This window comes from Nycticebus coucang, chromosome 2 (assembly GCF_027406575.1).
Source record: "Nycticebus coucang isolate mNycCou1 chromosome 2, mNycCou1.pri, whole genome shotgun sequence".
In the NCBI taxonomy this organism is placed as follows: Eukaryota; Metazoa; Chordata; class Mammalia; order Primates; family Lorisidae; genus Nycticebus; species Nycticebus coucang.
This window is the reverse complement of record NC_069781.1, coordinates 145,775-171,797: the sequence shown is the minus strand read 5'-3', so window position 1 is coordinate 171,797 and position 26,023 is coordinate 145,775. Positions and strand designations below refer to the sequence as shown.

At 44.8% G+C, this 26,023-nt stretch overlaps 1 protein-coding gene across 12 annotated transcripts in view; it reads left to right on the top strand.

The window, feature by feature from the left end:
- The window catches only part of CACNA1B (calcium voltage-gated channel subunit alpha1 B), a 222,958-nt gene that overhangs the window by 138,050 nt on the left and 58,885 nt on the right, over window positions 1-26,023 (top strand). For all 12 annotated transcript variants that reach the window (XR_008373385.1, XM_053556953.1, XM_053556940.1 and 9 more), the window contains 6 exons: window positions 14,400-14,526; window positions 17,002-17,131; window positions 17,423-17,482; window positions 18,560-18,666; window positions 21,203-21,299; window positions 23,292-23,452. Coding sequence is in view for 11 of the 12 variants with exons in the window: in XM_053556953.1 (XP_053412928.1) it covers window positions 14,400-14,526; window positions 17,002-17,131; window positions 17,423-17,482; window positions 18,560-18,666; window positions 21,203-21,299; window positions 23,292-23,452 (682 nt within the window). In the remaining variant the exon portion in view is untranslated. The remainder of the gene's footprint in view (window positions 1-14,399; window positions 14,527-17,001; window positions 17,132-17,422; window positions 17,483-18,559; window positions 18,667-21,202; window positions 21,300-23,291; window positions 23,453-26,023) is intronic.

Below are 26,023 nucleotides of genomic sequence, written 5' to 3'. Positions count from 1 at the left end.
GAGGTTGTATACATTTTTCCTACATAAGCATTAGCCAAAAAGTCCATCATTGCAAAAGAGATTTATATGCTTTGAAATTTAGAGCTGTAATGAGAGATATACACTATATGTGTTTTCCTGAAGTAGAGACATTATAAAACTTGAAGGCAGTCTACTGGGAAATCTCACCTGAGGAGTTAGTCTGTGAGATGTTCATGTTCTTGGCTCATAAAAAGAAGTAGGATGTTTTCTTCCTGTGCTCTGGAGTAGTTCAAGTAGCATTGGAATTATTTGGGTTTTAGATATTTGATAGAATTCCCTTGTGTTCTTAAAAATTATTGATTTGATCTAGGTATCCCAGTTTATTTATATAGAAGTGTGAGTGGCTTCAGTTTTGTTTTTAGTTTCTCTCTGTTTCAGTGCGTTTTCTCCCTTGTCATTTTTATCCTTTGTGTTTTCCTTTTTTTAAAAAAAGTGAACTATTCATTTATATACTTTTTTCATAAAAAGAAAGCCAGCCTTTTAATTTATTAGTACTACTGTGGTCTTGTTGTTAAAATCATTACTTCCCTTTATTGTTATTATTATTTCCCTCTAGCTTTCTGTTGTTTTACTTTGTTGTTCGTTTTCTAGCTTCTTGAGTTGGATATTTTATTTTATTATATGATTATTTAAAGTTATGAATTTGCCTGATTACTAATTTAATTGTAGATTACAATTCTGATTTGGCTTCTTTTATCAAACTTTAAAAGAAAAGTTTTTTTTTTTGGCTGGGGCCGGGTTTGAAACCGCCACCTCCAGTATATGGGGCAGGCGCCCTACTCCTTGAGCCACAGGCGCCACCCAAAAGAAAAGTTTTAGAAGTAATTTTGGCATATATTTCCTCTAGGTATACGTTTATGGATTCTTTGGGATTTTGTATGTGGATAATAAGGTCATCTGCAAATGAACAGTTTTGGTTTTGTCCATTTCCACATGTGCCTTTGTTCCCCTCCATTCCATGGGGCATGTCTGGGGTCAGCTGTGGGGAGTGACGTCCCGCCTTAGGGGGCATGCAGTTTCCCACCTAAGTTTTTGGGTGTTTTTTTTTTTCTGCTAAATTGAACATTTATTTATTTTTTTAATTAATATTAAATCAGATGTGTACATTAGTGCGATCATAGGGCACCATACACTGGTTTTATAAACAGTTTGACACATTTTCATCACACTGGTTAACATAGCCTTCCTGACATTTTCTCAGTTATTGTATTAAGACAATTATATTCTACATTTACTAAGTTTCACATGTACCCTTGTAAGATGCACCCATGTGGGATTACACCTGCAGTGCGTCTTACATGGGTGTTGTTTTTGTAGGTGTTCTTTACCAACTAGAGGAAGTTCCTCTTTATTCCTGACTTTTTTTTTTTTTTTGAGAGTTTTTTATACATTTGATATGGCCATGGTTTGTTTTTTCCTGTGAGTAAGGTAGTTTGTATTGATTGGTGTTCAGATATCAAACCAGCCTGAACCCTGGGATAAACCCTACTGGTTATTTGTGTATAATTTTTCCTGTATATTGCTGAATTCTATTTGCTAATATTTAGTTAGGAGTTTTGCTGCTATATTCATGATGGATATTGGTTTGTAATTTTCTTTTTTGTGCTGTCTTTGGTTTTAGTATCAGAGTAATACTGATTTATAAAATGATTTGAATTGTCTTTGTCTGATTTTGGAATCAGAGTGATATTGGATTCCTAAAATGTTCTGAGTTGAATGGAATTGTTCCTTCTGTTTTTTTGGAGGAGATGCTGTTGAACTCATGTTAATTCTTCTTTAAATGTTTGGTAGAATTTGCCAATGAAACATTTCTTTTTTGAAAGTTTTAAGCTACAAATTCACTTTTCTTAATAGATATAGATAGGGCTGTTGGGTGAGTTGTGCCCAGTAGTCTGTGCTTTTTGAGGAATTGGTCCATTTAATTTATCTAATTTATGTGTATAGTTTGTAATATTTTGTTAATGTCCTTTTGATGTCAGCATGATCTGTAGTGGCAGCTGCTGCCTAACTTCTGATATTGGTAATTTGTTGCCCTTTCTCTTTTATCTTTGTCAGACTTGCTAGAATTTTGTTAATTTTACTGATCTTTTCAAAGAACCAGATTTTCTCTACTGTTTTTCTGTTTTTCAGTTTCTTTTGATTTCTTTTCCTTACTGCTCTCCTCTTTCTGTTTGCTTTGGGCTTAAAACTCCTTTTTAGTTTCTAAAGGTGGGAGCTTAGATTTGACTCTTTTCTTCTTTTCTATTGCAAACATTTAGTTCCATGAGTATCCCTCTTGGCATTGCTTCAACTGCGTCCCACAGGTTTTCATATTATATATTTTCACCATTGTTCACTTCCACTTAAAAAATTTCCCTTGGGACTTCTTTTTGTCTCTTGGATTATTTAGAAGCATGTTGTTTGGTTTCTAAGCATTTGGGGGGATTTTCCTGTTATTGACTTTTAGTTTGATGATTACTTTGTGGTCAGTGAACACATCCTGTATTATTTTATTTCTTTTAGTTTGTTAAGGTCTGTTTCATGGCTAGGGCATGTCTTGATCTGTGTTCTGTTGAGTGGGAAGAGTGTGCGTCCCACATTAACTGGACACAGCGACAGTGAGGCGCTCTTGGCTGGTGGTGTTACTGGTGTCTGTGTGTGCAAACTTTCTGTCTTGATCTGTCAGTTGTTGTGAAGGGGTGTTCAGGTCTCCAGCTACGAAGGTGGTTTTATCTATTTCCCTTAAGTTTTGTTTCATGTATTTACAGTTCTGCTGTTGGGTGCATACACATTTAAGGTTTCTGTATCTTCTTGGTGGATCAGCCCTTTAATCATTGTATAATATCTTTCTCTGTACCTTGTAGTTTTCTTTGATCTGAAGTCTGTCTGATATAAATATTCTTTCAATTAATGTTTGCATGGTCTGTTTTTAAACTTAATTTCAACCTCGCTATTGAGATATATTTGAAGTGAGTTTCTTTTCTTTCTTTCCTTTTTTTTTGTTGCAATTGTCATTGTTGTTTAGCTGGCCCAGGCCAGGTTCAAACCTGCCAGCCTGGGTGTATGTGGCTGGCACCCTACCCACTGAGCTATGGGTGCTGCCCAGAAGTGAGTTTCTTATAGATAGGATAGTAGATCATGTTTTTAATCCACTCTGTCACTTCCATCTTTTATTTCACACATTTAGACCACTTATATATTATTTATTTGTTTATTTACTTCAGTAATAGGGCCTCACTGTGTTGCCTATGCTGGAGTAGTGATCACTGCTTACTGTAGCTTCAAACTTCTAGGCTCAGGTGATCTTCCCACTTCAGCGTCCAGAGTACCTGGGACTGTGGGAGCATACCACCATGCCCAGCTAATTTTTTCTTTTTTTTCTTCCTTTTAGAGATAGGGGTCTCACTATGTAACCCAGGCTAGTCACAAACTCCTGGCCTCAAGTGATCCTCCTGCTTCAGCCTCCCAAGTAGCTGACATTATAGGTGCCCACCACTGTGTCCAGCTACTGTTTCCATTTAATGTAATTATTGATATATTAGAGCTTATGTCTGCTATTTTATTTCTTGTTTTCCATTTCTCTAGTTTCCTTTACTTCTCTTCATGTGGGTTACTTGAACATATTTTACAGTTCTATTTTAATTTATCTATAGTATTTTTGAGTGTATCTCTCTTATAGGTTTTTTAGTTGTTGCCCTAGGTGTTACATTTTATATACATAATTTACCCTACATAGTGGTGTTGTCATTTTACCAGTTCACATGAAATATAAAAACTTCACCTCTCTTTACATCTCTTTTCTGCCCCCATTTATAATATAAATGTCTTAAATTTTTCCTCTGTATACAATGAGAACCACTTCAGAGTGTGTTATAATTTTTGCTTCAGTTGTCAAAACATAACTCATAATTATAAAACTCAAGAGAAGAAAAGTGTGTTGTATTTACCCATATTTTTACTTCTGTTATTCTTTTTTCCTTTCTGCTATTCCAATATTTCTTCTTTCATAATTTATTTTCTGTTTAGAGGATTTTCTTTTAGACATTCTTTTAGGGTAGGTCTGCAGGTTACAGATTCTTTTAGTTTTCCTTCATCTGAGAGTATCTTGATTTTCCCTTCATTCCTGAAGGATATTTTCATTGGGTATAGAATTCTGGGTTGACAGTTCTTTTTTTTTCAGCACTTGAAAAAAACGTGTGCCTCTTCCTTCTGACCTCCATGGTTTCTGATGAGAAATCCACTGTCATTCGAATTGTTTCCTTCTTATAGGTAAGATGTTGTTTCTCTCTCACTGCTTTCAAGGTTTTTTTTCTTTGTCTTTATATTTCAGAATTTGATTATGATGTGTTTTGGCGTGAGTTTCTTTAAGGTTATCCTGTTTGGGGTTCACTCAACTTCTTGAATCTGTAAGTTTATGTCTTTTGCCAAATATGGAAAATTTTCATCTTTTATTTCTTTGAATAATACTTCTTCATCTTTGCCCCTTTCTCTTTTTGTTCAAGGACTCTGATGAAGTGAATGTTAGATCTTTTGTTACAGAAAAGATGAATACAGGCCCCTGAGCTTCTTCACTTTTTTCAGTCTATTTTCTCTCTGTTGTTCATACTGGATAATTTCTATTGTTCTATCTTCCAGTTCACTGATTCTTTCCTCTGTGCCCTCCATTCTGCTGTTGAGCCTATCTATTGAGTTTTTAATTTCAGTTATTGTGTTTTTCTGTTCCAAAGTTTCCATTTGGTTCTTCATATCTTCTGTTTCTTTGCTGAGATTTTCTATTTTTCATTTGTCTTAAGTGTGTTTTTAATTATCTGTTAAGCATTTTTATGATGGCTGCTTTAAAAATCTTTGTCAGTTAATTCTAACATTTATATCACCTTGGTGTCTTGTGATTGTCTTTCTCATTTAAGTGGAGATTTTCCTGGTTCTTGGTGTGACGAGTGAATTTTGATTGAAACCTAGATACTTTGGTATTATGTTGTAAGTCTCTGAGTCTTGTTTAAATCCCCTGCTTTAGCTGGTCTGCTGTGCTTTCACTGCAGCAAGGGCAGTGTTGGGAGTTGCCCGATTATTGCTGGATGGGGTGGATGAATTTGACCTCCATCGACACTGGGTGGTAGGGAGGTCTTTGTTACCATTGGGCTCCCCAGGATGCCACTCTCTCAGTTGGACTGTGAGAGGTAGAAGTGCCTTGTTACTGCCACCAGTGTGGCTGCCACCCACATAGCAGGGTTGGCCTCATTCCCTCCAGGTAGTGGGGAGGGTGCTGGCTTTCCACTAGGATGTGCTGTCCTAAGTAGGGAGAAGATGGGTCATTAATGCTGGTTGCTCCCCACAAGGCCCTCTGGCATTGTGTAGGTCAGGGTCTTGCTATCATAGGGCAGGAATAGAAGTCCCTGCTCCCTTGAGACCAGAGACTTGGCTGTCTTGAGACCACCTCATTACAAATGGTGAGGGTGGAATTCTAGGCTCCGCACTCAGTCTCTGTTGAGGTAAGTGGAGGTTGCAGTGTCCCTGTGGAGCTTGGCTGTGGTGCCATGGTCATTGTCTGTGAGTGCTCTGTCTTGCTAGCCTTCCCCTTCCTAGTCCATTCACTAAGGAGATCTGATTTTGTTGTTGTTGCAGTTTGGCCCAGGGCTGGGTTTGAACCAGCTACCCTCGGTATATGGGGGCAGCACTCTACCCACTGAGCCACAGGCGCCACCCAAGAGAGCTGATTTTTTTTTTTTTTACTTTTACAAATTTGTGCTTGTTGGCATTTCTGAGTTGCCAGCTTCTCTGGCACCAAGTTGAGGGTGTATGGGGCATAAAAGAAAACAAAAGAAAAACTTACTGTTGCATTGTTCCTCAGGTCCCAAGGTCCCTGGCCAATCTGCCGCCTTCTTTCCACCTTTCAGAACTTTCTCATATTTGCCTTGTATGTGATATCCAAGAATCTTATACAGAGTAGCACCCTTGCGCAAGGGTTCACATTCCTAGGTTTCAGTTACCTGAGGTCCACTGCAATCTGAAAATGGCCATTATTAAGTAAAATGAGGGTTACTTGAGCACAAGCACTATGATACCATTTCAACTTACACGATAGCTAATGACTAGAGGTGATTGGGGGCAGAATGGAGTAGGATGGCATGAGATTTCATCACACTACTTAGAACAGTGGGCAATATAAAACTTGTGAATTGTTTATTTCTGTAAATTTCCATTTATATCACAGTGCCTATGATTCACCTCACTTGATCCTATTTCATAGGCATTTTATCATCTTACATCATCATAAGAAGGATGAGAATACTACAATGAGATATTTTGACAGAGACCACATTTGCATAGTTTTTATTACAGGATATTGTTATAATTTTATTATAAATTGATATTAACCTCTTACTGTGCCTAATTTATAAGTTAAACTTTATCATATGTATGTATATATAGGAAAAAACAGTATTTTGAGGGTTCAGTACTATCTAAGATTTTGGTCATGCACTGGGGGTCTTGGAATGTAGTCCCCAAGGGTAAATGGGGATGACTGTATTTGCTGTGCTTAGCAGAGTGGATGAGGCAGTACTGTTGTCTTCAGAAGCTGAAGTCTTGAGTTAATTTTTATATGTAATGTGAGATAAGGATTGAAAGGGGTTTTTTTTCCCCCTCTAATGGATGTCCAATCATTCCATTACCATTTTTTTAAAGGATTATCATTTTCCCATTTTATTATTTTTCAGTTTGTCAAAAATCAATTGACAAGTATTATTTTATTTCAGGAAAAAATTCTGAGATTATTGTTATAATTGTTAGTTCCATTATGCTGTATTATTTTTGTATTTCAGACATTCAGTTGTGCAAACTTTGGCTCTCTGTTGCCTGTCTTGTCTATAACTTTATTTCTGATCCTTTGGATAGCTCATTTCATAGTATCTTCTTGGCTCATCTCACACCTATCTTCCTTTTCTGTTGATAAACTTTCAGTCCTGTCTGTTCTCCCTTGGACTCCTTGTTCTTTCTGAGATAATTTTGTCTTTCTCTTTAATTTTCTTTCTGAGATGATTTCATCTTCTTTAATTTCTCTTTAGTGCTCATCCCACATCTTCTAGTTGTCCTTCCATTTTGAGCTTTTTGAATCTGATTTGTAGTAATCTTTCCTATTAGCATTGCTTGTTCAATTATATTTAATTCATATTGAAAAGTTATATTAGTTTTCCTCTACTTTACAGGGGGGTGTTTTGTAAAATTTTATTAGCTGAAAAGTTTTTATCCTTCCTTTCTACTTTCTTCTTATAGAAGCTTTTTCACATAATGATAAACTGTGTAAATTTTCCTGGACCAGCAATTACATGTGACATTGTGGAGGGTAGGGTAGAGGTCTGGGTAACTTATTTGCTTTCTAGTTCAAGAATATCCTCCTTTGGGGAAGGGAGTAGAGTCTTACTCTGTTGTTGTTATTTCCACACTTACATGCAGGCTAAAGCTTATGGTTTCTTGTTTCTCATATACTACAGGGATAGACTGTGGATAATTTTGTTCTTTCTCTATATTGAGAAATAGAGGGTATGGGGAGAAATTTGAGTGTAGGTAACTGCCATTATCTACAGGCACTAGTTTCTTACTATCTTTTTATTTTCTGCTGGATTTGTAGTATGGCCACTTATAATTGCCTTCTTACCTTTTCCCCCTCCCTCCTTCACTTGAAAAACTCTTTTCCCCTAATGATTTGTCAATTTAAATGGTTTACCAGCATCTTAATCTTTGTCTTTCTTGATCTTTTCTGTTGCATCTTTGTTTTCTGTTTCATTAATTCTTGTTCTAATTTATTATTTCCTTTATTCTACTTACTTTATCCATACCGTAATATTCTTTCTCCAGTTCTTTATTTGAATATTTAGCTCATGGAATTTGAGGTGTGTTTAAAGCTTTAATTTTCACTTTGACAATTATTTTAATTGCATATTATAAACTTTGAAATATTGGTTTCTTGTTTTAAGTCTTTTTTCCAAGTGCGATTATGATTTCTTATTTGATTTATGTGTTATTTGTAAGTATGGTTTTGAATTTCCAGTTGACAGGTTTTTCTATGTTGATTTTTTCTCCCTTATTTTTGCTGTTGATTTCATTATTCTCTCTCATCTTTCATCACTTCTATTTCAGATCATCCAGTTGGGTTTTTTTTTTTTTCTTTCTTTCTTTCTTTTTCCCTTTTGCTTGAAAACATCTTTCCTAACTTTGTTTGGATTGAGTGGTGGTAAGTTCTCTCATTTTGCCTGAGTGGTCTTTGTCACTGTTATTAATTCTACTTCACATGGAATTCTAGTTTGCTATTTTCTCTCAGGATATTGAGACCGTTCCACTGTCTTCTGCCTCTGTTGATTCCTTTGAGAAGCCAGTTGTCAGTCTGAATTGTTTCTCCTTTTTATGGCTGTGTCTTCTCTCTGTAGCTGCTTCAATAAAACCATATTTATTGTGGAAGTTGAAATACATGGGGAGGCAGAGACAAGGGCAAGTGGCTTCTGCCTTCAGCAGCTGCCCACGCTTTGCCAATCTTGTTCACTTACACTTTCTCTTGCTTTCTTGTGTATCATTTTTAGGTATAAATATGCCAGTAAGCATCTTTAATAATTAATAGCCACAGTAGCTCTTTCTTTCTTTCTTTTTTTTTTTTTTTCTGAGACAAGGTCTCTCTCTCTGTTGCTCAGGCTGGAGTGCAGTGCTGCAGCCTCCAAATCCTGAGCTCAAGGGGTCCTTCTGCCTTGGCCTCCCAAAGTATGGGGATTTCAGCCGTGAGCCACTGCACCCGGCCATTTTGTTATTATACTTTACAATATTGGTAATGGTTCCTTGCTAACAACCAATCTATTCTAGGTTCAAACTTTACTGGCTATCTCAAAAATGACATTTTACAGATGGTTTGTTTGAATCAGAGTCCAAACAAGGTTTACTCCTTTGACTTTGCTTCATTTTGAAAATGTCTCTTTTATGTTATGATGATTTTCTCTTTTCTTTATGCCATTTATTTGTTGAAAAAAACATACCATTTGTCCTGTATAATTTCTCACATTGTTGATTTGGTTGACTGAATCGTGGTGTCATTTAGTAAATTCCTCTGTCCTCACTATATTCTGCTACTGGTGATTAGACCTAGGACAGAGCTGCTGAGCTGTGGCACCACTGAAATTCTGTTGTTGGCAGCTGTCCTGAGCGTCTCAGGGTGTGTAATAGCAGCCTGGTCTGCACTCACCAGATGCCCCAGAAAGTACCAAAGTCACCCATTTGTGAAGCGCAGATCTAGAGACTTGGTTAGAAAGAATTGAGGCCATTTCTTTTGTAAGCATCATAGGTGGTGGTGTGCACTTGCTGTTGTGTTTGAAATGTGCAGCATAGTATAAAAACAACCTAAAATATTACTAACCATCTATTATGTAGTATGTACATTTCTAAAATAGTGACTATGTGCTTCTCAATTTCTTTTGTAAGAGCTTATTTCTTGCTTTCTTTAAAAAACTTTCTACTGGGGGTGGCGCCTGTGGCTCAAGGAGTAGGGCGCCGGTCCCATATGCCAGAGGTGGTGAGTTCAAACCCAGCCCTGGCCAAAAAAAAAAACCAAAAAAAAAAAAAAAAACTTTCTACTGGGTGGCGCCTGTGGCTCAGCGGGTAGGGCGCTGGTCCCATATGCCGGAGGTGGCGGGTTCAAACCCAGCCCCGGCCAAATTAAAAAAAAAAAAAAAAAACTTTCTACTGGGGCGGCACCTGTGGCTCAAAGGAGTAGGGTGCCAGCCCCATATGCCAGAGGTGGCAGTTTCAAACCCAGCCCCGGCCAAAAACTGCAAAAAAAAAAAAAAATAGGGCAGTGCCTGTGGCTCAAAGGAGTAGGGCATTGGCCCCATATGCTGGAGGTGGCAGGTTCAAACCCAGCCCTGGCCAAAAACTGCAAAAAAAAAAAAATAATAATAATAATAGTAATAATAATAAATAAAATAAAAAATAATTAAAAATAAAAAACTTTCTACTGAAATATATAAGCAGTTATCTTCTTTCTTTTTCTTTTTTTCTTTTTTTTTGTTGCGACAGAGTTTCACTATGTCGCCTTTGGTAGAGTGCTATGGAGTCACAGCTCACAGCAACCTCAATTCCTGAGCTCAAGCAATCCTGCTCCTTCAGCCTCCCAAGTAGCTGGAACTACAGAGGAACTACACCACAACATCTGCCTAGTTTTTCCATTTTTAGTAGAGATGGGGTCTCACTCTTGCTCAGACTTGTCTCCAACTCCCGAGCTCAAGGAATCCTCCTGCCTCGGCCTCCCAGAGTGCTGGGGTTATAGGTGTGAGCCACCGTGCCTGGCCAGTCCCCTTTAATTCTAGTGATTTTTGTCTCAATGTGAATATGGCTCCCTGAGCTTTTTTATTTTAGGTAAGCATTTGCCAAGTATATATTTTTCCATCTTTTGACTTTCAGCCTTTATGTGGCCTTGTATTTTGGGCTTGTTGTTTGGAAACTACATATTTTATAACTGTTATTTTATAAAATCCTGCTGAATCTTTGTCATTTAATTGCCCAATTTAGTCTGCTCATAATTATTATGACTAGTAATTTACTTGGACTTTCTTCATCCATCTTAGATTATGACATTTATTCCATTTTTCATATGCTTTTTCCTTCCTTTTTAATACTAACTGATTTTGATTGTTTATTTGCTTACATGTCCCACTTTGCCTTCTCCTGGTTTAAAAACTATAGATTCTATTTCTGTTCTTTTAGTGATTAAATTTGTAATTTTACCTGTATTCACAGTAAAAATCTATAATTGTTAACTTCCCTTTTAATAATACTAAGACCTTAGAATAGTAACTTAGTCCCATTTTTCCCAACTTCTTTGTTACTGTTGTATAGCATTCCAGCTCTTTTTTAAAAATTCTGCACAGTAGATATTATTATTGCTTTGACATGTTAGAGACCATGTTTATTTAGATTTGCCAGTTTTAGATTTCTCACTGCTCTTTGGCTTACCTTTTAGTCTTACAGCTCAAACCTCCATTTGCTATGATTCTCTTTCTTCCTAAAGTTCAGACAGTCCTGTGTGACCTGACACGTGCGCTCCCGAAAATGCCTTGCACTAGAAATCGTAGAGGTGTAGGAAGAATAGAGTTGGGCCCAATGACTCAAGAGTTGTTTAACTCTTTTTTTTTTTTTTTTTTTTTTTTTGTAGAGACAGAGTCTCACTGTACCGCCCTCGGGTAGAGAGCCGTGGCGTCACACGGCTCACAGCAACCTCTAACTCCTGGGCTTCCGCGATTCTCTTGCCTCAGCCTCCCTAGTAGCTGGGACTACAGGCGCCCGCCACAACGCCCGGCTATTTTTTTTTTTTTTTTTTTTTGTTGCAGTTTGACCGGGGCTGGGTTTGAACCCGCCACCCTCGGCATGTGGGGCCGGCGCCCTACTCGCTGAGCCACAGGCGCCGCCCTAGAGTTGTTTAACTCTTTAACCAGAAACTAAAAAACTGGAATGGTCCTGATAAAAAATAATAGCAAAGTTTAATTTCTATTAGCATTTATGGTCAGTGTCAAAATTTCTGCAGCCTTAAACACCGAGACTCAACCCTGTTTTCCTGTGAGATGAGGATCCTCGTGGGCATTTGCTTTCAAAGAACAGCCTGGCTCAGTGCCCGTAGCTCAGTGGTTAGGGTGCCAGCCACATACACCAAAGCTGGTGGGTTCCAGCCTGGCCCAGGGTCTGCTAAACAATGACAACTGCAACCAAAAAGTAGCCAGGTGTTGTAGTGGGTGCCTGTAGTCCCAGCTACTTGGGAGGCTGAAGCAAGAGAGTCACTTGGGCCCAAGAGTTTGAGGTTGCTGTGAGCTGTGACATTACAGTACTCTACAGAGAGTGACAAAATAAGACTCTGTCAATAAAAAAAAAGAAGGTTCAGCCTTGGCCTGAACTCACATAGCTGTGATGTGAAGGGAATTCTTGAGTCCCAATTGGGTCTTTTCTCCTGTTGTGCGTTGCTGTTATTGTGAAAGAAGTGTGGCTTTAAATAATAAGTATTCCTTACTTTAAAGGTGATATGTAGATATCCAAACCCTTTGTGCTGCTTCTAGAACTCATGATGGTAATGCTGAATGTTTGCTGTCTAGTCTTCCATTGCCATGTGTCTGGGTACCCAGTGCCCATCTGCAGCTGTCTCTGTCTTACTGGTGCAGGAGCTGGGTCCACCATCATCCTCCCAGAGCCTCCCCTTATAAGCATAAATAATATAAATGGGTACAGGATTCTGGCCACAGCTGTAGGCAGACTCAGCCTAAAATAAATCCCTGATTGAATTAAAGTGATAAATCCTTCATCCTATCTGCCTAATAGACAAAAGGGTACTTTCACTAGTGAAAGACATTATCTGGAGCATTTGTTTCATTTATATACCACGTGCAGCATGCAATAAAAAATTATGAGACATGCAAACAAGCAGGACAAAAGAAGTGTAATAAAACAAAAAGTATGGTCTAACAGCCCTTCTGAGGTCACAGCTAACATTTTGGTGTTATTTCTCTCCTTGCATGGGTGTTATTTTCTACAGGTGGGGCTCATGTAGGGTATACAAGTATGTGGCCTGCCTTTTTTTTTTCTTTTAACTTACCATGTCATAAATTTCCTCTTACATCTCTGAAGTCATTTTAAATTTAATTAATCAATTTATTTATAGAAATGGGGTTCTCTTATGTTTCCCAGGCTAGACTTAAACTTGAGGTCTCAAGTGACCTTCCTCCCACATTGCTGGGACAACAGGTGTGAGTTTTTTTTTTTTTTGTAGAGACAGAGTCTCACTGTACCACCCTCGGGTAGAGTGCCATGACGTCACACGGCTCACAGCAACCTGTAACTCTTGGGCTTACGTGATTCTCTTTGCCTCAGCCTCCCAAGCAGCTGGGACTACAGGCGCCCGCCACAACACCTGGCTATTTTTGTTGTTGTTGTTGCAGTTTGGCCGGGGCTGGGTTTGAACCTGCCACCCTCGGCATATGGGGCCGGCGCCCTACTTACTGAGCCACAGGCGCTGCCCAGGTGTAAGCTTTTTTAATATTAATAGTATGGTGCTTCATATAAACATTTCATATTTTACTTAGTCAAACTATGGTTATATGTTTCATAACTTTTGTTACTGTAAAAGAACTTATAACAAAGTAAATACAAAACATACAGTGTGTATGCTTGATTGCCTTAGCGGATAATGTCTTAGATACTAATAGAGTATTTTAAGCTTTAATTAAGTATTGTCAGAGTTCTTTCTCAGAGGTCTGTGTATTTAATAATTTATGTTTTCAGCAGAGAAATTTGATGATACCCATTTCATAAGTGGTCACTATAAAACTGCCTATGCCTGTGGGTAGGGGAGCTGGCTGCCCGGTGCCACGTCAGCTGTTCTCACATGCCACACAAGGCTCTTTTTTCTGGCCCAGCTATTCTCTACAGGACTTCAGAGTGGTCAGTGGCCAAGGAGGGCTTGGAGCTTGTTCTCTACAGCAGGCTGTAGGGATCAGCACCTTCATTTTTGTTCTTAATATCCTCTTTGCTTTTATGTTTCTTTAAAGAAGTAAAAAGGAGATACAGCAGGTGGGGGGGGGCTCCAAGTCACTGTACTATCTTCTTTGGTGTCCCTGAGGTCTCAGGAACTCTGTCACCCACAAGAGTTGAACTATATGTTAGGATAATTAAAGATGCAGAGTTGTGAGCAAAATGCATGAATAGCAGGCTTTATCTAACATATCAGGTTATGGCCATCTCAGTCCTGGGCAGTTTGGTTTGTGGGAACAAAACTGGGCAGGGCTGGAGTACTCATTCAGCAAGCAGAGGGTGGGCCTGGGGGAGGTCGGGTGCTGAGTGGGGGCCAAGTGAGGACCCATAAGGACCCAAGGAAGAGCGAGCTGTGAGCAGAGACTGGTCAGCAAATCCTTCCTGGGTCAGTGGGTCCTTCTGACCTCCCTATCATTGTGGGCCCTTATCTAGAATCCTGAGGGAGAAAATGCCAGGTCAGTTCAGACTGGACAATGATGGTCAGGGAGCTCCTGTGGGCTTCTGAATCAGGGCCAGCCCTGCCTGTCCAATTTCGCTGCTCCAAGGGTCCTGTAGAGGCCGTGGGGAGGCCTGGCTGGCTTTGCTCCTTTTGGAGCATGCACAGCCTAGTGGGCAGCACTGGGCTTGAATCTGTTCCCACCCCAGCCCTGCCAAATCAAGATGCAAGGAGGGGCCGGCCTATCAAAGTCTCTGCACACACAGCTCAGGGACTTGGTTGTGGCTGTGGCCTGCCGTCATCCCCTCAGCCATGTCTGCAAAGCCTGCCTGGCCAGGCCTTCCTGGTGGAGAGATCATGTGATGTGGGCTGTGTGCACACCACACCCTTACCTGGTGGCTCTGTACTCTCACAGGTGGTAACATGGACCCGGAGAGCCAAGTGGAGGGGAAGAAGGAGGTGGAAGCCGATGACATGATGAGGAGCGGCCCCCGACCCATTGTGCCATATAGCTCCATGTTCTGCTTAAGCCCCACCAACCTGTGAGTTCCTCGTTGCCCTGGCATGTGGCTGTCTCTCTTTTCCATTCATCATGACCTGCAGAGACACAGGAACCAGCATGGCCTGTAGGTGCCCTGAGGGCGCAATTGCACCCTATGCTACGTGAGCTTCTTTGGTCACTGCCATAGTCCTTTGAGACACATGCCCATGACTTTTCATGTAGACGAGGACACAGACGGTTCTATGCTACGTGCACTGATATAGCAGTCTTGGTGATGCAGGGTTTGAACACAGCAGCTGTAGAGCTGCTGCTCAGCCCTGCATGCTCAGCCCTACATGCTCACTCTCCTCTGCACACATGGGCCCATCTCCCTGTGTGCACGCAGGTTTCATGCACCCCCTTCCGTTGCACCTGTCACCCACATGTATATGCATGCATGCAGTATCTGTTTACTTGTTCACCTGTGTGCCCTCCCATGTCTGTCCGGCATGCATTTGCCATCCACTCATCAGTCTGGTGCTCTCATCGGACCAACTAAAGTCCACGTGGTAGACAGCACTCTAGGCACTGGAAGTGCTCAGGACCGAGGCACTGTCCTTGCTGAGCCTATGTGCCTGTGGGAGCAACAGACACCAGGCACAACAAATAAGTAAAAGACGTAATAAGACGTCCAACAGTTCATAGTGCAGGAGGAAGCACAAAATGGGGTGGAGATGCTGTCCAGGTACTAAGTTAGATGGAAGGTTGGGAGTGGAAGGGAGGGTGTGCAGGGGGAGCAGGGGATGTAGACAGGCAGTCCAAGGGCAGCAAAGGCAGGTTGGCCTATACCCCGTTTGTTGCTGGTCTGCCCGGCCACTCCTGTCCCAGCAGCCAGTGGTGTCTGCACATGGCTCTCCAGCACCCAATCTCCCTGCCTCCTCCCTCTCTGTTACAGCTCAGCACGTGCGCAGGCATGGTCCCTGCCACAAGGGGCAGGGAACATCCAGTAAGTTCAGCATGAAAATATCTCAATGGAGAGATGCTGGCATTGGGGAGCAGGTGGATTGTCAGTAAAGCTCTCCTAGCAGAAGAGGCACCTGTGCCAAAACCCGAAGGGCAGAAGCTCTGGGGCAGAGGAAGGATGTAGGAGGTAGTGGGCTAGGACAGAGGGTGGACATGGGAGGCAGCAGGCTGCAGGCAGCATGGGCAGCGCCAAGATGAGAAGGGCTTGACTGCTGGCATCCTTTGGGCATGGACAGCACCGAGAGGTGGACATGCTCGGCCTGCACCTCAGCAGGGTCCTTCAATGGGGAGAATGGACAGAGATGCCGGGTGATTGGAGGGGGGGTGTTAGGAGAGGTGTTAGGAAGAAATGGTGGTGGTTTGACTGGAGTAGTCAGAATGGAGAGGTTTGGAAGTCAGTGCCTGGAAGAAATTTTGGAGGCAGAATCTGCAGAATTTGATGATACATGTACTATGTGGGAGAGGAGGGGTTGTTAAGGACAGCACCAATCTCTGCTGGATGCTGGGCAGAAGGTAGTGTGCTCACCAAGACTAGCAGTGCTGCTGAGGGTCTGGATGAGAAAACCTAAGGCAACTGGAGACATCTTGTAGCCAAGTGGCCCGGAGTCTAAGTGGTAGAAACCCAGACACAGGCTGCTGAATTAGAAGGAAAAGTGTCTCCTTTAAGGAGGGAGAAATGCCACGGAGTGAAGAACTAGCAGGCTGTTGGTAGACCTGGGGGGCAGATCCATGGGTGTGAGGGTAGGAGCCAGGTGAGGATAAGATGTGCATGGGCTCCCTCCAGAGAAGAGAGAGAAGGGGGTCTTTGGATGGAAGGTCTTGGAATGTCAATGTTAGAGGAGAGACTGGAAGGGCTAGAGGGGCAGAGAGTGTGCCTGGGATGGCAGGAGGTAGAGGTGGTGCTCCTAGAGCATGTTCCTTGTGTTGGCACGAGAGACAGTCCACTCCACCTAGCCCATCTATTGCTGCCCCTTCTGTCTGCTACTCAATTGGCTTTCCAACCCCCTGAGCACTTGTCCGCACCAGTCTCCTATTTCTGTCCACACTGTTTGCCTGCCAGAATGGGACTTCCTGAGGTGGAGGACTTGCCTGCCCTGTTGCTTACTATGTCCCCCAGAGTTCAGCACAGGCTGGCAGAGCAGATGCTCAGTAATGTTGCATGAGTGAGTGCAGGTGAGCAAGTGGGCTTGTGTTCCTGGCGGCCCTGGGAAGGTTCCTAGGCCGGGAGAGGCCTGCCGTCTGCCAGAATGCTAGTGCTGACGTCCATCCTCTCTAGACAGCAGCCAGGTGGACACAAGTGGTTATGCTGTACGGAAGTGTGGCCTGTGAGCTGTAGCCTGTGAGCTGTGGGCTGTGCAGCATTTCCACTCCTTGTCCTGGGCTGCCCTCATGAGTATCTCAGCCACCATTGTCACCGGGCTGCTGTGTCAGGAGAAGTGAAGAAGGCTCTGGTGCCTGTAGCTGAGCCAAGTGTGCCCAGCTTACTCACAGCCTCCATGCTTTATCCCCACAGGCTGCGGCGCCTCTGCCACTACATAGTGACCATGCGCTACTTCGAGATGGTCATCCTCGTGGTCATTGCCCTGAGTAGCATTGCTCTGGCTGCAGAGGACCCTGTGCGGACAGACTCTCCCAGGAACAATGTGAGTGGCAGAGGGGCTGGCTTCTCCCCTAACATCCTCCCTCTCTGCTATGTCCCCTCCTCAGGGGTGTAGGGCCCAACGTCTGAAGGCAGGAGTAGCAGGGGTTGGGGCTACAGCCAGGGGACTAGCCCAAAGGGATGGATGCATGTCTGAGCCCTGCCTCCTAATGCCCCAGCCCACAGCTCCCAGATAGGCTGTCTGCCCAGTGACTCAGAGGAGCTCGGAGCCCCTGCAGCAGCCCTGGCTCAGGCCCCAGCTTGGTGTTTGGAATAACCTTCCTTTTGGTTTCAGGCTCTGAAGTACATGGACTACATCTTCACAGGTGTCTTCACCTTTGAGATGGTGATAAAGGTGAGCTGTGTGGCCAACCCAGCTACCTGGTGTTTTGCTCATCCTCCCATATGAGATGGGGCTAAGGCTGGGGGTTAAGCCACATTCCTGGTAGCCTCTGGTGAGGGTGCACAGTGGGCGGGTAAGCAGTGAGTATATGCATACGTGTGTGAGGACATGAGAGCACCTGCTGCATATGGGGTGTGTTTTGAGAACAAGAAGCTTCGTCATTCATTGAGGACCCCTTGTGCAGGATCCCCTCCCCAGCAGTGCCTGGGTCCCTGCTGCACTCCACTCCTGGAACAGGACACTTTGGGTTCAGCTCCTTCCCTAGGGCTGCTGTGTGACAGGAGGCCAAGAAGCCTGGAGAGAGCTGGGGGGCCGTGGGAAGTAGGCACTGAAGACACAAATTTAAAAGGGGTCTGGCATTTGCCTGGTAACAGGCTCAGGGTCTGCCGCCTCACTGCAGCCTGCATTTTCTGTCTCTATGTGTGGATATGAGTGTTCCCTTATCAGTGTCTGACAGGCATGTGCTCAGCGTGGTTGGATGTGCACACGTGTGTGTACACCCGTGACTTCAGCATGTGTGCCCAGTGCATACTCTCAGGGTGGCACTCGGCACATCATCATGTTTTATAAATGAGGAAACTGAGGCTACAGAGGTCCTGGCACCTGTCCCAAGTCCCCACACAGGGAGTGGCAGAGCCAGGCCACAAATGAAGGTCCTATAACCTGGACCAGCTGCTCTTCCTGCTGCATTGAGCCGGCCCTCTGAAGGTGTGGCAGAGCATGGCCCTGCAGAGCACATGGTGGCAGACCCTCCCAGTCTCATTCAGGCTTCAGGGTGGCAGGGAGCCCAGGCAGGGTGCCAGGCTGTCATGAACTGTGACACTGGGGTCAGTGACCTTGAGTCCCTTAGAGGGTATGACCTGGACTGTGACCTCTGCCCTGGGAGGGCATGTGAGCGTGTTCCGAGGCTGCACTGAGGTCACAGACGTGCGAACCTTTGCTGAGAGGGAGTGACCCTGTGACACTAGGACCTGGCTCTACCTCCTTTCTGGAACATTATATTTGCTAATGTGTGTTTCTCACCTGAAGATGATTGACTTGGGACTGCTCCTTCACCCTGGAGCCTACTTCCGGGACCTGTGGAACATTCTGGACTTCATTGTGGTCAGTGGGGCCCTGGTGGCGTTTGCCTTCTCGTAAGTAACCACATCGGCTCTGGTCTGGCTGCGTGCAGCCCCCAGAACCGTGGTGCAATCGTGTTAGGGTGGCCAAGGAGGAGACCTTGAGTGTAGGGGCATGGGGTGATGTCTATGGGCCATGTGGAACTGGTCCAGCTTCCTGGAGCTGGGCTCTATGGGGCCAGGGGACCTGAGGGGACCCGAGGCCTGTCTGTCCCTGACGTCCCACAGGTACCCGGTGGTTCTAGGACTGGGTGCAGCCCCACAGGGCCCTTACGAGCAGCTTTACCTGAGGTGAGCATCTGGGCCAGTGCTGTTCCCAGCCAGAGTTGGAGGTCATCTTACCCTCTTGGGGTATTGGGCTGTTCCTTCTGCCTCCCTTGTGGGAATACTCACCCTGCTGGAGTGGGGCCTAGAGAGAACTCTGTCAGGCCTTGCGAGGAGAGTGTCAGGGCCTGGGGGGACCTGGTGGGTGCAGAGGGCAGCTGTGAAGTGAGAGCCAGAGACAAGGAAGGCCCCTGACAGTCGATAGGCAACACTGGGGTCTTTGCCTTCTCTGAGCCTACTGGGAAGGCTGCATCTGCACAAAGGCCCCTCCTATCCTGCCAGTGTCACTGACTCTGCTCTCTTTGCCTCCTTGTTGCTGGACTCGGTAGGAGCACCATGGGGTAATGCTTCTCTCTCTCTCCCCCATGCGTCTGGCATCACAGCTCCAATGGCCTCTCTCCAGCCCTTTTCATCACCAGCCTCGCCTCCTGCTCACCCACATTCCCCATCTGGGCTGCATGCTGCTAGGAGCCATGTACCCAAGCCCAGTGTTTCTGTCATGCCTTGGGTTGGGGCCTAGGGCTGGACATGGTCAACCCTTGCTGCGGCATTTCCTGGAGATCAAGGTGTCCTGGTCACGTGCTAGAGGCTGAGAATATCAGCTGGAAGGCAGTGAGGTGGCAACTTCCAGCTGTGGCCATAGGCCCCAGGATGTTGGACCTCTTAAGCTGCTTCCTCTGAGGCTCCTTTCTTGAAGTGCAGCTTCCTCCCCACTCCTTCCTGACCACATCAGTGCCCAACCATACCCAGCTTCCCCTCTGGGTGTCTTAATGAACCCTCCTTCCATGGTAAAGGGAACGAGAACTTTGCCAGGGTGTTGGGAGGGTCCTGCAATGAGGACAGTGAAGCCAGGGATGCTGGACAGTCCCAGCAGGAGGAGAGAGGTGAGACCCAGCCAGGTGGCTTCAGAGGAAGAGAATGGGAGGCAGCCCTGAGCTGGGTATTCTGCATGGATGCCAGAGGGCTGCTCCTCCCAGACAGGCAGTGTGGCCTTCCTCCTGCTCTGCCCCACCCCAGGACAGCGTCTGTCCTCCCTTTTCTGTCTGGCAGAGGAGGGTGGTTTGAGAGCAGGTTCAGGGGCTTCTGCAGTGATGGAAATAGCCAACTTAGAGGGGCTGGGCTTTGCCCACCTGAAAACTCAGCATTGCAGGGGAGTTTAATTGGACTCTGGGGTGTAGGCTGCTGCTGGGGCAGCAGAGGACCGGGTATCCAGACTCTCCAGCTCCATGAAGGCCTGAGCCACTCTGCCCATCCCACCCAGTGGACCCAGGAAGACCCCTAGGGATAGGACCACACACCCCCATGCAGGCCATTGCCCACTGAGCAAAGAAGCCAGAGCCCCAGGTATGAATGAAGCCCACTCCATCCTGTCCACTCCTGCCCCCATGGACTAAGGGCTTTATACTTCTGATAATAGGCTCTCCATGAAGCCTGGCCTGGCCTCGCCTCAGGTGGAGTTGGTAGGAGGTCAGTAGGTCGGCCCCCAGTGACTGCTAGGCCCAGTTCCTGGGGCCCTGGCAAGCAGAGGCAGCACCAAGGTCTGCTCTGGCTTTTCCTGCGAGAGTCCCTGATGTGGGCACATGAACCCTGGACTTCTGAGCTTGTTTCTAGTGCCTGAGTTTTCTTTTCCCTGACTTTCTCCCTGCTCCCCTCTGTGTGAGTTTCCCTGTCCACTGCTCTGTCTGTGGCTCCCTCCCTCCTTCCTCACTCTTGGTTTATGTATGTAATGTCTCTTTCTTACTTTCCTTCCCCACTTCCCTCTTCTTTTCTGTCAGCTTTTTGTCATCTGCAATAGTGTTAGGGTGGCCAAGGAGAACTGTAGGAAGAGGCCAGACACGGCCCCCTTACCTCCCTCTGCCAGGACTGAGAAAGCAGGGGAAAAGCCCTTCCAGAATGTTGCGGTACTAAAGGGCTACAGTACTGATACAGGCCCCCTGTCCTCTGCTCCTGGAAGCTGGCTCGGGGTGGCTGTCAGAGTGTGGTTGAGGGAACTCTGGGCTCTCCCTGTGCCCCAGGTGCTGCTGTCCTGGTGCTGGTCCCAGCCTGGCCCCTGTCCTCAGATGAGGCCCCAGCCAGGCAACCATGGGAAGAGCCAAGTGGCCTGTGGTACCTGCAGGGCAAGGCCTCCCTGCTTCTGGATACAGAGGGGTGTGAGCCAGACCCTGGGGGGCTGCATGGGTGCCATTCACAACTCCACCTGTCTGCATCTGTGGTTTCTCCCTTCTAGAGGATCCAAAGGGAAAGACATCAACACCATCAAGTCCCTAAGAGTTCTGCGTGTCTTACGGCCCCTCAAGACCATCAAACGGCTCCCCAAGCTCAAGGTTAGAGCCTGGACCTGGGGCTTGAAGGGTGTGCTGTGCGTGTATGCACACATATGTGCATATATGAGCATGCATTTACGTATGTCTACTCAAATCATACACCTGCATGAAGGAGATGGGCTCACTTAGCTGCAAAATCTTACCCAAGTAGACCTTGTTCCCAACATTCCCCTTCGTTAGCCCAGCAGGACCAAGGGTTTTCTTCAGTAGCCACAGTGCAGGGCCGAAGGGGATGTCTAGAGAGGTGGAGGATCATGGAGGGGAGATGCTGCTAGGACAGAGGCTCCAGGAAGGTTAGGATTTACGAGATGGGCATGGCTGAGGTTGTGGACAGAGGATGAGTGTAGCCCAAACATTTGGAATTGTGCTAAAATCTAATCTTGATGGGGTGTGTGCTGGGCACTGTGCTAAGTGCTCATTTAATCCTCCAAATTTTTTGTGCTAGTTCCTGTTATTAATAGCTTAGAAAAGCAAGCCATGGAGCATTAAGCAATGTAGGAGCAGAGAAAAGTTTGCTTAGACCTTGTATGGTGTGAAGTGGGTCAGATAGATAGCCCGGGAGGCATCCAGAGGCCCTTTGGGCATAGGTGTCACATCTGTATGACAGGTAAAGGGTGTCTGGGTGTGCCTGGCAGTGTTTTGGGAGGTAGTGGTGGATCTGCCAGGCGGTTCAAGAGTAGGACAGCTGAAGGTGCATCTCCTCAGTTCTGAGAGCAGCACTGGTCCACAGGGAACACCAGGCTTCCAGGCAGGGAAGTGTACTTCCCAGGGTACTCAGGGAATGCTAGGTTTGGGGAAAGGAGTAGCCCAGGGATCCACAGGGAATGCCAGGCTTCCAGGAAGGGAAGGGGGAACCCAGGGGTCCACAGGAATGCCACTTCCAGGCAGGGAAGGGGGAGCCTAGGTGTGGTAGTAACAGACATCAGACTCACACAAAGTCCCTGTCCTGGAGCAGACCTGGAACACTGTGCTTTATTCTTTTTCTGTCCCACGTCACTTCCCACCAACGGGCAGGTATGAAGCAAGATGTGCTGGCAGGGACCAGTGCAGGAAGGAGCCTGCCCACGTTCCCTCTGTACAAGTTGCCCAGTCTGAGGGCGGCGCCTGTGGCTCAAAGGAGTAGGGCGCCAGCCCCATATACTGGAGGTGGCGGGTTCAAACCTAGCCCCAGCCAAAAACTGTGGGGGGAAGGGGGGAAGACAAGTTGCCCAGTCTGGGCTCCTGGGCATCCTTGTTTCTGTGGCCTCTGGCCCAGGAGACCAGATCTCCTAGGCACCAGCTGTGTCCTGGCACTGTCCACCCACCCATCAAGTCTAAGATGACACCATTCAAGAGAAAGATAGCGCCAGTCACTTTTCTGTATCTAGGCAACTAGCCAAAGAGCCTCTCCTTGTCAGAGACCTGAGAGCCTTGAAGGGTTCTCAAATGCACTGGGGACATCATGACCTCAGTGGTCCTGAGGTTCTGAGCCTGTAGGTGTCCTGCCCTACTGGGTCCTCTCTCTTGTGCCCTCCACACTGTTTTCCTGCTCTGGTCTTCCCTATGGCCATGCATGCCCCCCCCAACACACTTCACTCACCTCTCCTTATGCCCCCAGCCCCCTCCTCATGACCCCACCCCTTCATGTTCCACCCCCTCATGGTCCTACTCCTCCTCTTGATACCACCCCCTCCTCGTGGCTTTGAAAAACAAACAAAAAAATAGCTTTATTGAAATATAATTCACGTACCAATGTGTTCATAACCATTATTGAATGTGGTTTTTAGTATATCCACAAATCCCCCCTCTTCATCCCCATCTCATGACTCCACCCCCTCCTTGTGGCCCCACCTCCCATGGCCTCCATTCCCCTCATGCCCCACCTCTCATGGTCCTATCCCTCCTCATGGCCTCACCCTTCAAGGCCCCACCTGCCGCCTCATGCCCTACCCCTTGTGGTCCACCCCTTCTGGTTGGCTCCCCCCCTCATGGTCCCACCTCTCCTCCCTGCAGGCAGTGTTTGACTGTGTGGTCAACTCCCTAAAGAATGTCCTCAACATCCTGATTGTCTACATGCTCTTCATGTTCATCTTCGCTGTCATTGCGGTCCAGCTCTTCAAAGGAAAGTTTTTCTACTGCACCGATGAATCCAAGGAGCTGGAGAGGGACTGCAGGTAAACTGAGGCATGGGGGTGGACACAGCCCCATGGTACCAGGGACACCTGGCATTCCCAGGGCCAGGTGGGCACAGTGTGAGGGTGGGGCCTTGCCTGGGCATGCTGCTGGCACCACAGCAGAGACAGGGAGGTGGCTGCTTGGGTGGACCTGAGTGAGGCAACATGGTGTCAGCTTCCTTTCACCTGGACGGTGTCCCGGTGTCTCTGGTTGTGTGATGGTTTCTTGTGTGCACATCCCATGGGGTACTGGTCTGCTCTCTGACTGATGAGCATTGGAGCCTTTCTAGATGGGGGCTGGGAGTGCTGTACATGGCTGCCACGAGCAGGGTAGCACCTCTTGAGCAGGATGGCACCTCTCGGGTGCCCAGGACTCTGCTTTGTGTTCCCTAACCAGGTGCTGGTGCAAGTTCTCCGAGCACAATGAGCAACAGTCACGGAACACTTTCACTAACGCAGCCTTTCTGTGTGTGGTGATCTTTCTCTGTGGTTTGAATTACATTTGAAGTACAGTTGATGGTGAGGTGGAGCCGCTCTTCCTGGGTGGATTAGCCACTTGGATGTCCTTCCTGGGTGTGTCTACTTGGAGGTTGTGTGTCTTTCTGGTTGATAATCATCTAGATAGGAAACCTTTGCCAGATCTGTGGATTATGGATGTCTTCTCCATCTTTATGAGATGCTTTATGCTCCCTTAATAGCATCATTTAAAGAACAAAATTCTTTTTATATATATTTTCTTTTATTTCAGATTGGTATGAGGGTACAAGTGATTAGGTTACATTGTTTGCATTTCTAAAGTAAAGTTCAAGTTATAGTTGACCTCCTGATCCAGGGGCTGTGCGGTAAAAAAACAAAATTCTTGATTTTGATATAGTCCAACTTATTTTTTTTAAATTCTTTTATACTGATACTCTTGTGTTTAAGAAATCCACCCCAAGGTCAAGGATTTTGTTTATGTTTTCTTCTAAAAGTTTTATTTTTGCTTTTCACATTAAGAGATGCAAATATATTTGGAGTTAATGTCTGTGTGTTATGTGAGGTGTGGATAAAGATAAGTTTTCTGAAGATAGATGTCCAATTGACCCAGCATTATTTATTTGATTATTTTTCCCCACTTCAATGGGCTCCTTTTTGAAAAACAAAAAAACCAGCTTTATCGAAATATAATTCACATATCAATTTGTTCATAACCATCCATTTAATGTGTACAATTCAGTGGTTTTTAGTATATTCACAAATCCTTACGATCTTCACTACGGTCAGTTGTAGAACATTTCATCACCTCATAAAAGCAAAACATAAACCAGCATCTCTTAGGTATCACTCCCATGTCCCCATCTATACTCTTTAGCACCACCAATCTATTTTTTAATCTTTATAAATTTTTTTATATTTTTTTTTTTTTTTTTTTTTTTGGTTTTTGGCCGGGGCTAGGTTTGAACCCACCACCTCCGGCATATGGGACCGGCACCCTACTCCTTGAGCCACAGGCGCCGCCCATAATCTTTATAAATTTTTATATCCAGACATTTAAAATAAATGGAATCATATGATGTGTGGCTCTCTGTGACCAGCTTCTTTCATCCAGTAGGTTCATCTGTGCTGCTCCCTTGCACTTTGTCCTTGCATGGTGGGTGTCTGTGCTGTGACACACTACATTTTATTCATTCCTATGTTGGTGTTCCTACCTGTCGGTTATTTTGAATAATGCTACTATAAACATTTGTGTGCATTTGTGTAGCCTTATGTTTTCATTTCTGTTGGGTGTGTGGCTATAACTGGAATTGGGAGGTGATTTGCAACAGTGTGTTTAGCTGTGTGAGGAAATGCCAGACTGTTTCCCAAGTGGCTGAGCCATTTTATGTTCCTACTAAGCAGTGTACAAGAGTTTTGAATTTTCTACATTCTTGCTACTACCTGTTATTTTCCAATTTTTTAGTTTTTTAAAATAATTGTCATTCTAATGGGTATGAAGTGGTATCTCTTTTTGGTTTTGATTTGTTTTTTTCCCTGCTAACTAGTGACATTGAGCATCTTTTCATGTGTATATCTGTATCTTTGTGTATCTTCTTTGGAGAAGTGTCTATTCAGATCTTCTACCATTTTCTAATTAGGTTATTTGTCTTTATTAAATGTAATGGTTTTTCATATATTATAGATAAAAATTTCTTATCACCTTAGTGTGTGTCACACTTTATGGGGGTAAGACATGATTGCAAGAGGGACTTTGCCTAACAATTGCAATCAGTGTAACCTGGCTTATTGTACCCTCAATGAATCCCCAACAATAAAAAAAAAAATTTCTTATCAGATAGATGACTAGCAAATATTTTCTCCAATTTTGTGGATTGTCTTTTCACTTTCTTGCTGGTGTCTTCTGAAGCACAAATGTTTTAAATTTTGATGAAGTCCAATTTATTTGTTTTTTTCTTTTGTTGCTTATGATTTTGGTGCTGTATCTAAGAATTCATCCAAATATGAGGTTGTGAAGATTTGTTCATACATGTTTTCATCTAAGAGTTTGATAGTTTTAACTCCTACATTTAGGTCTTTAATCCATTTTGAGTTAAT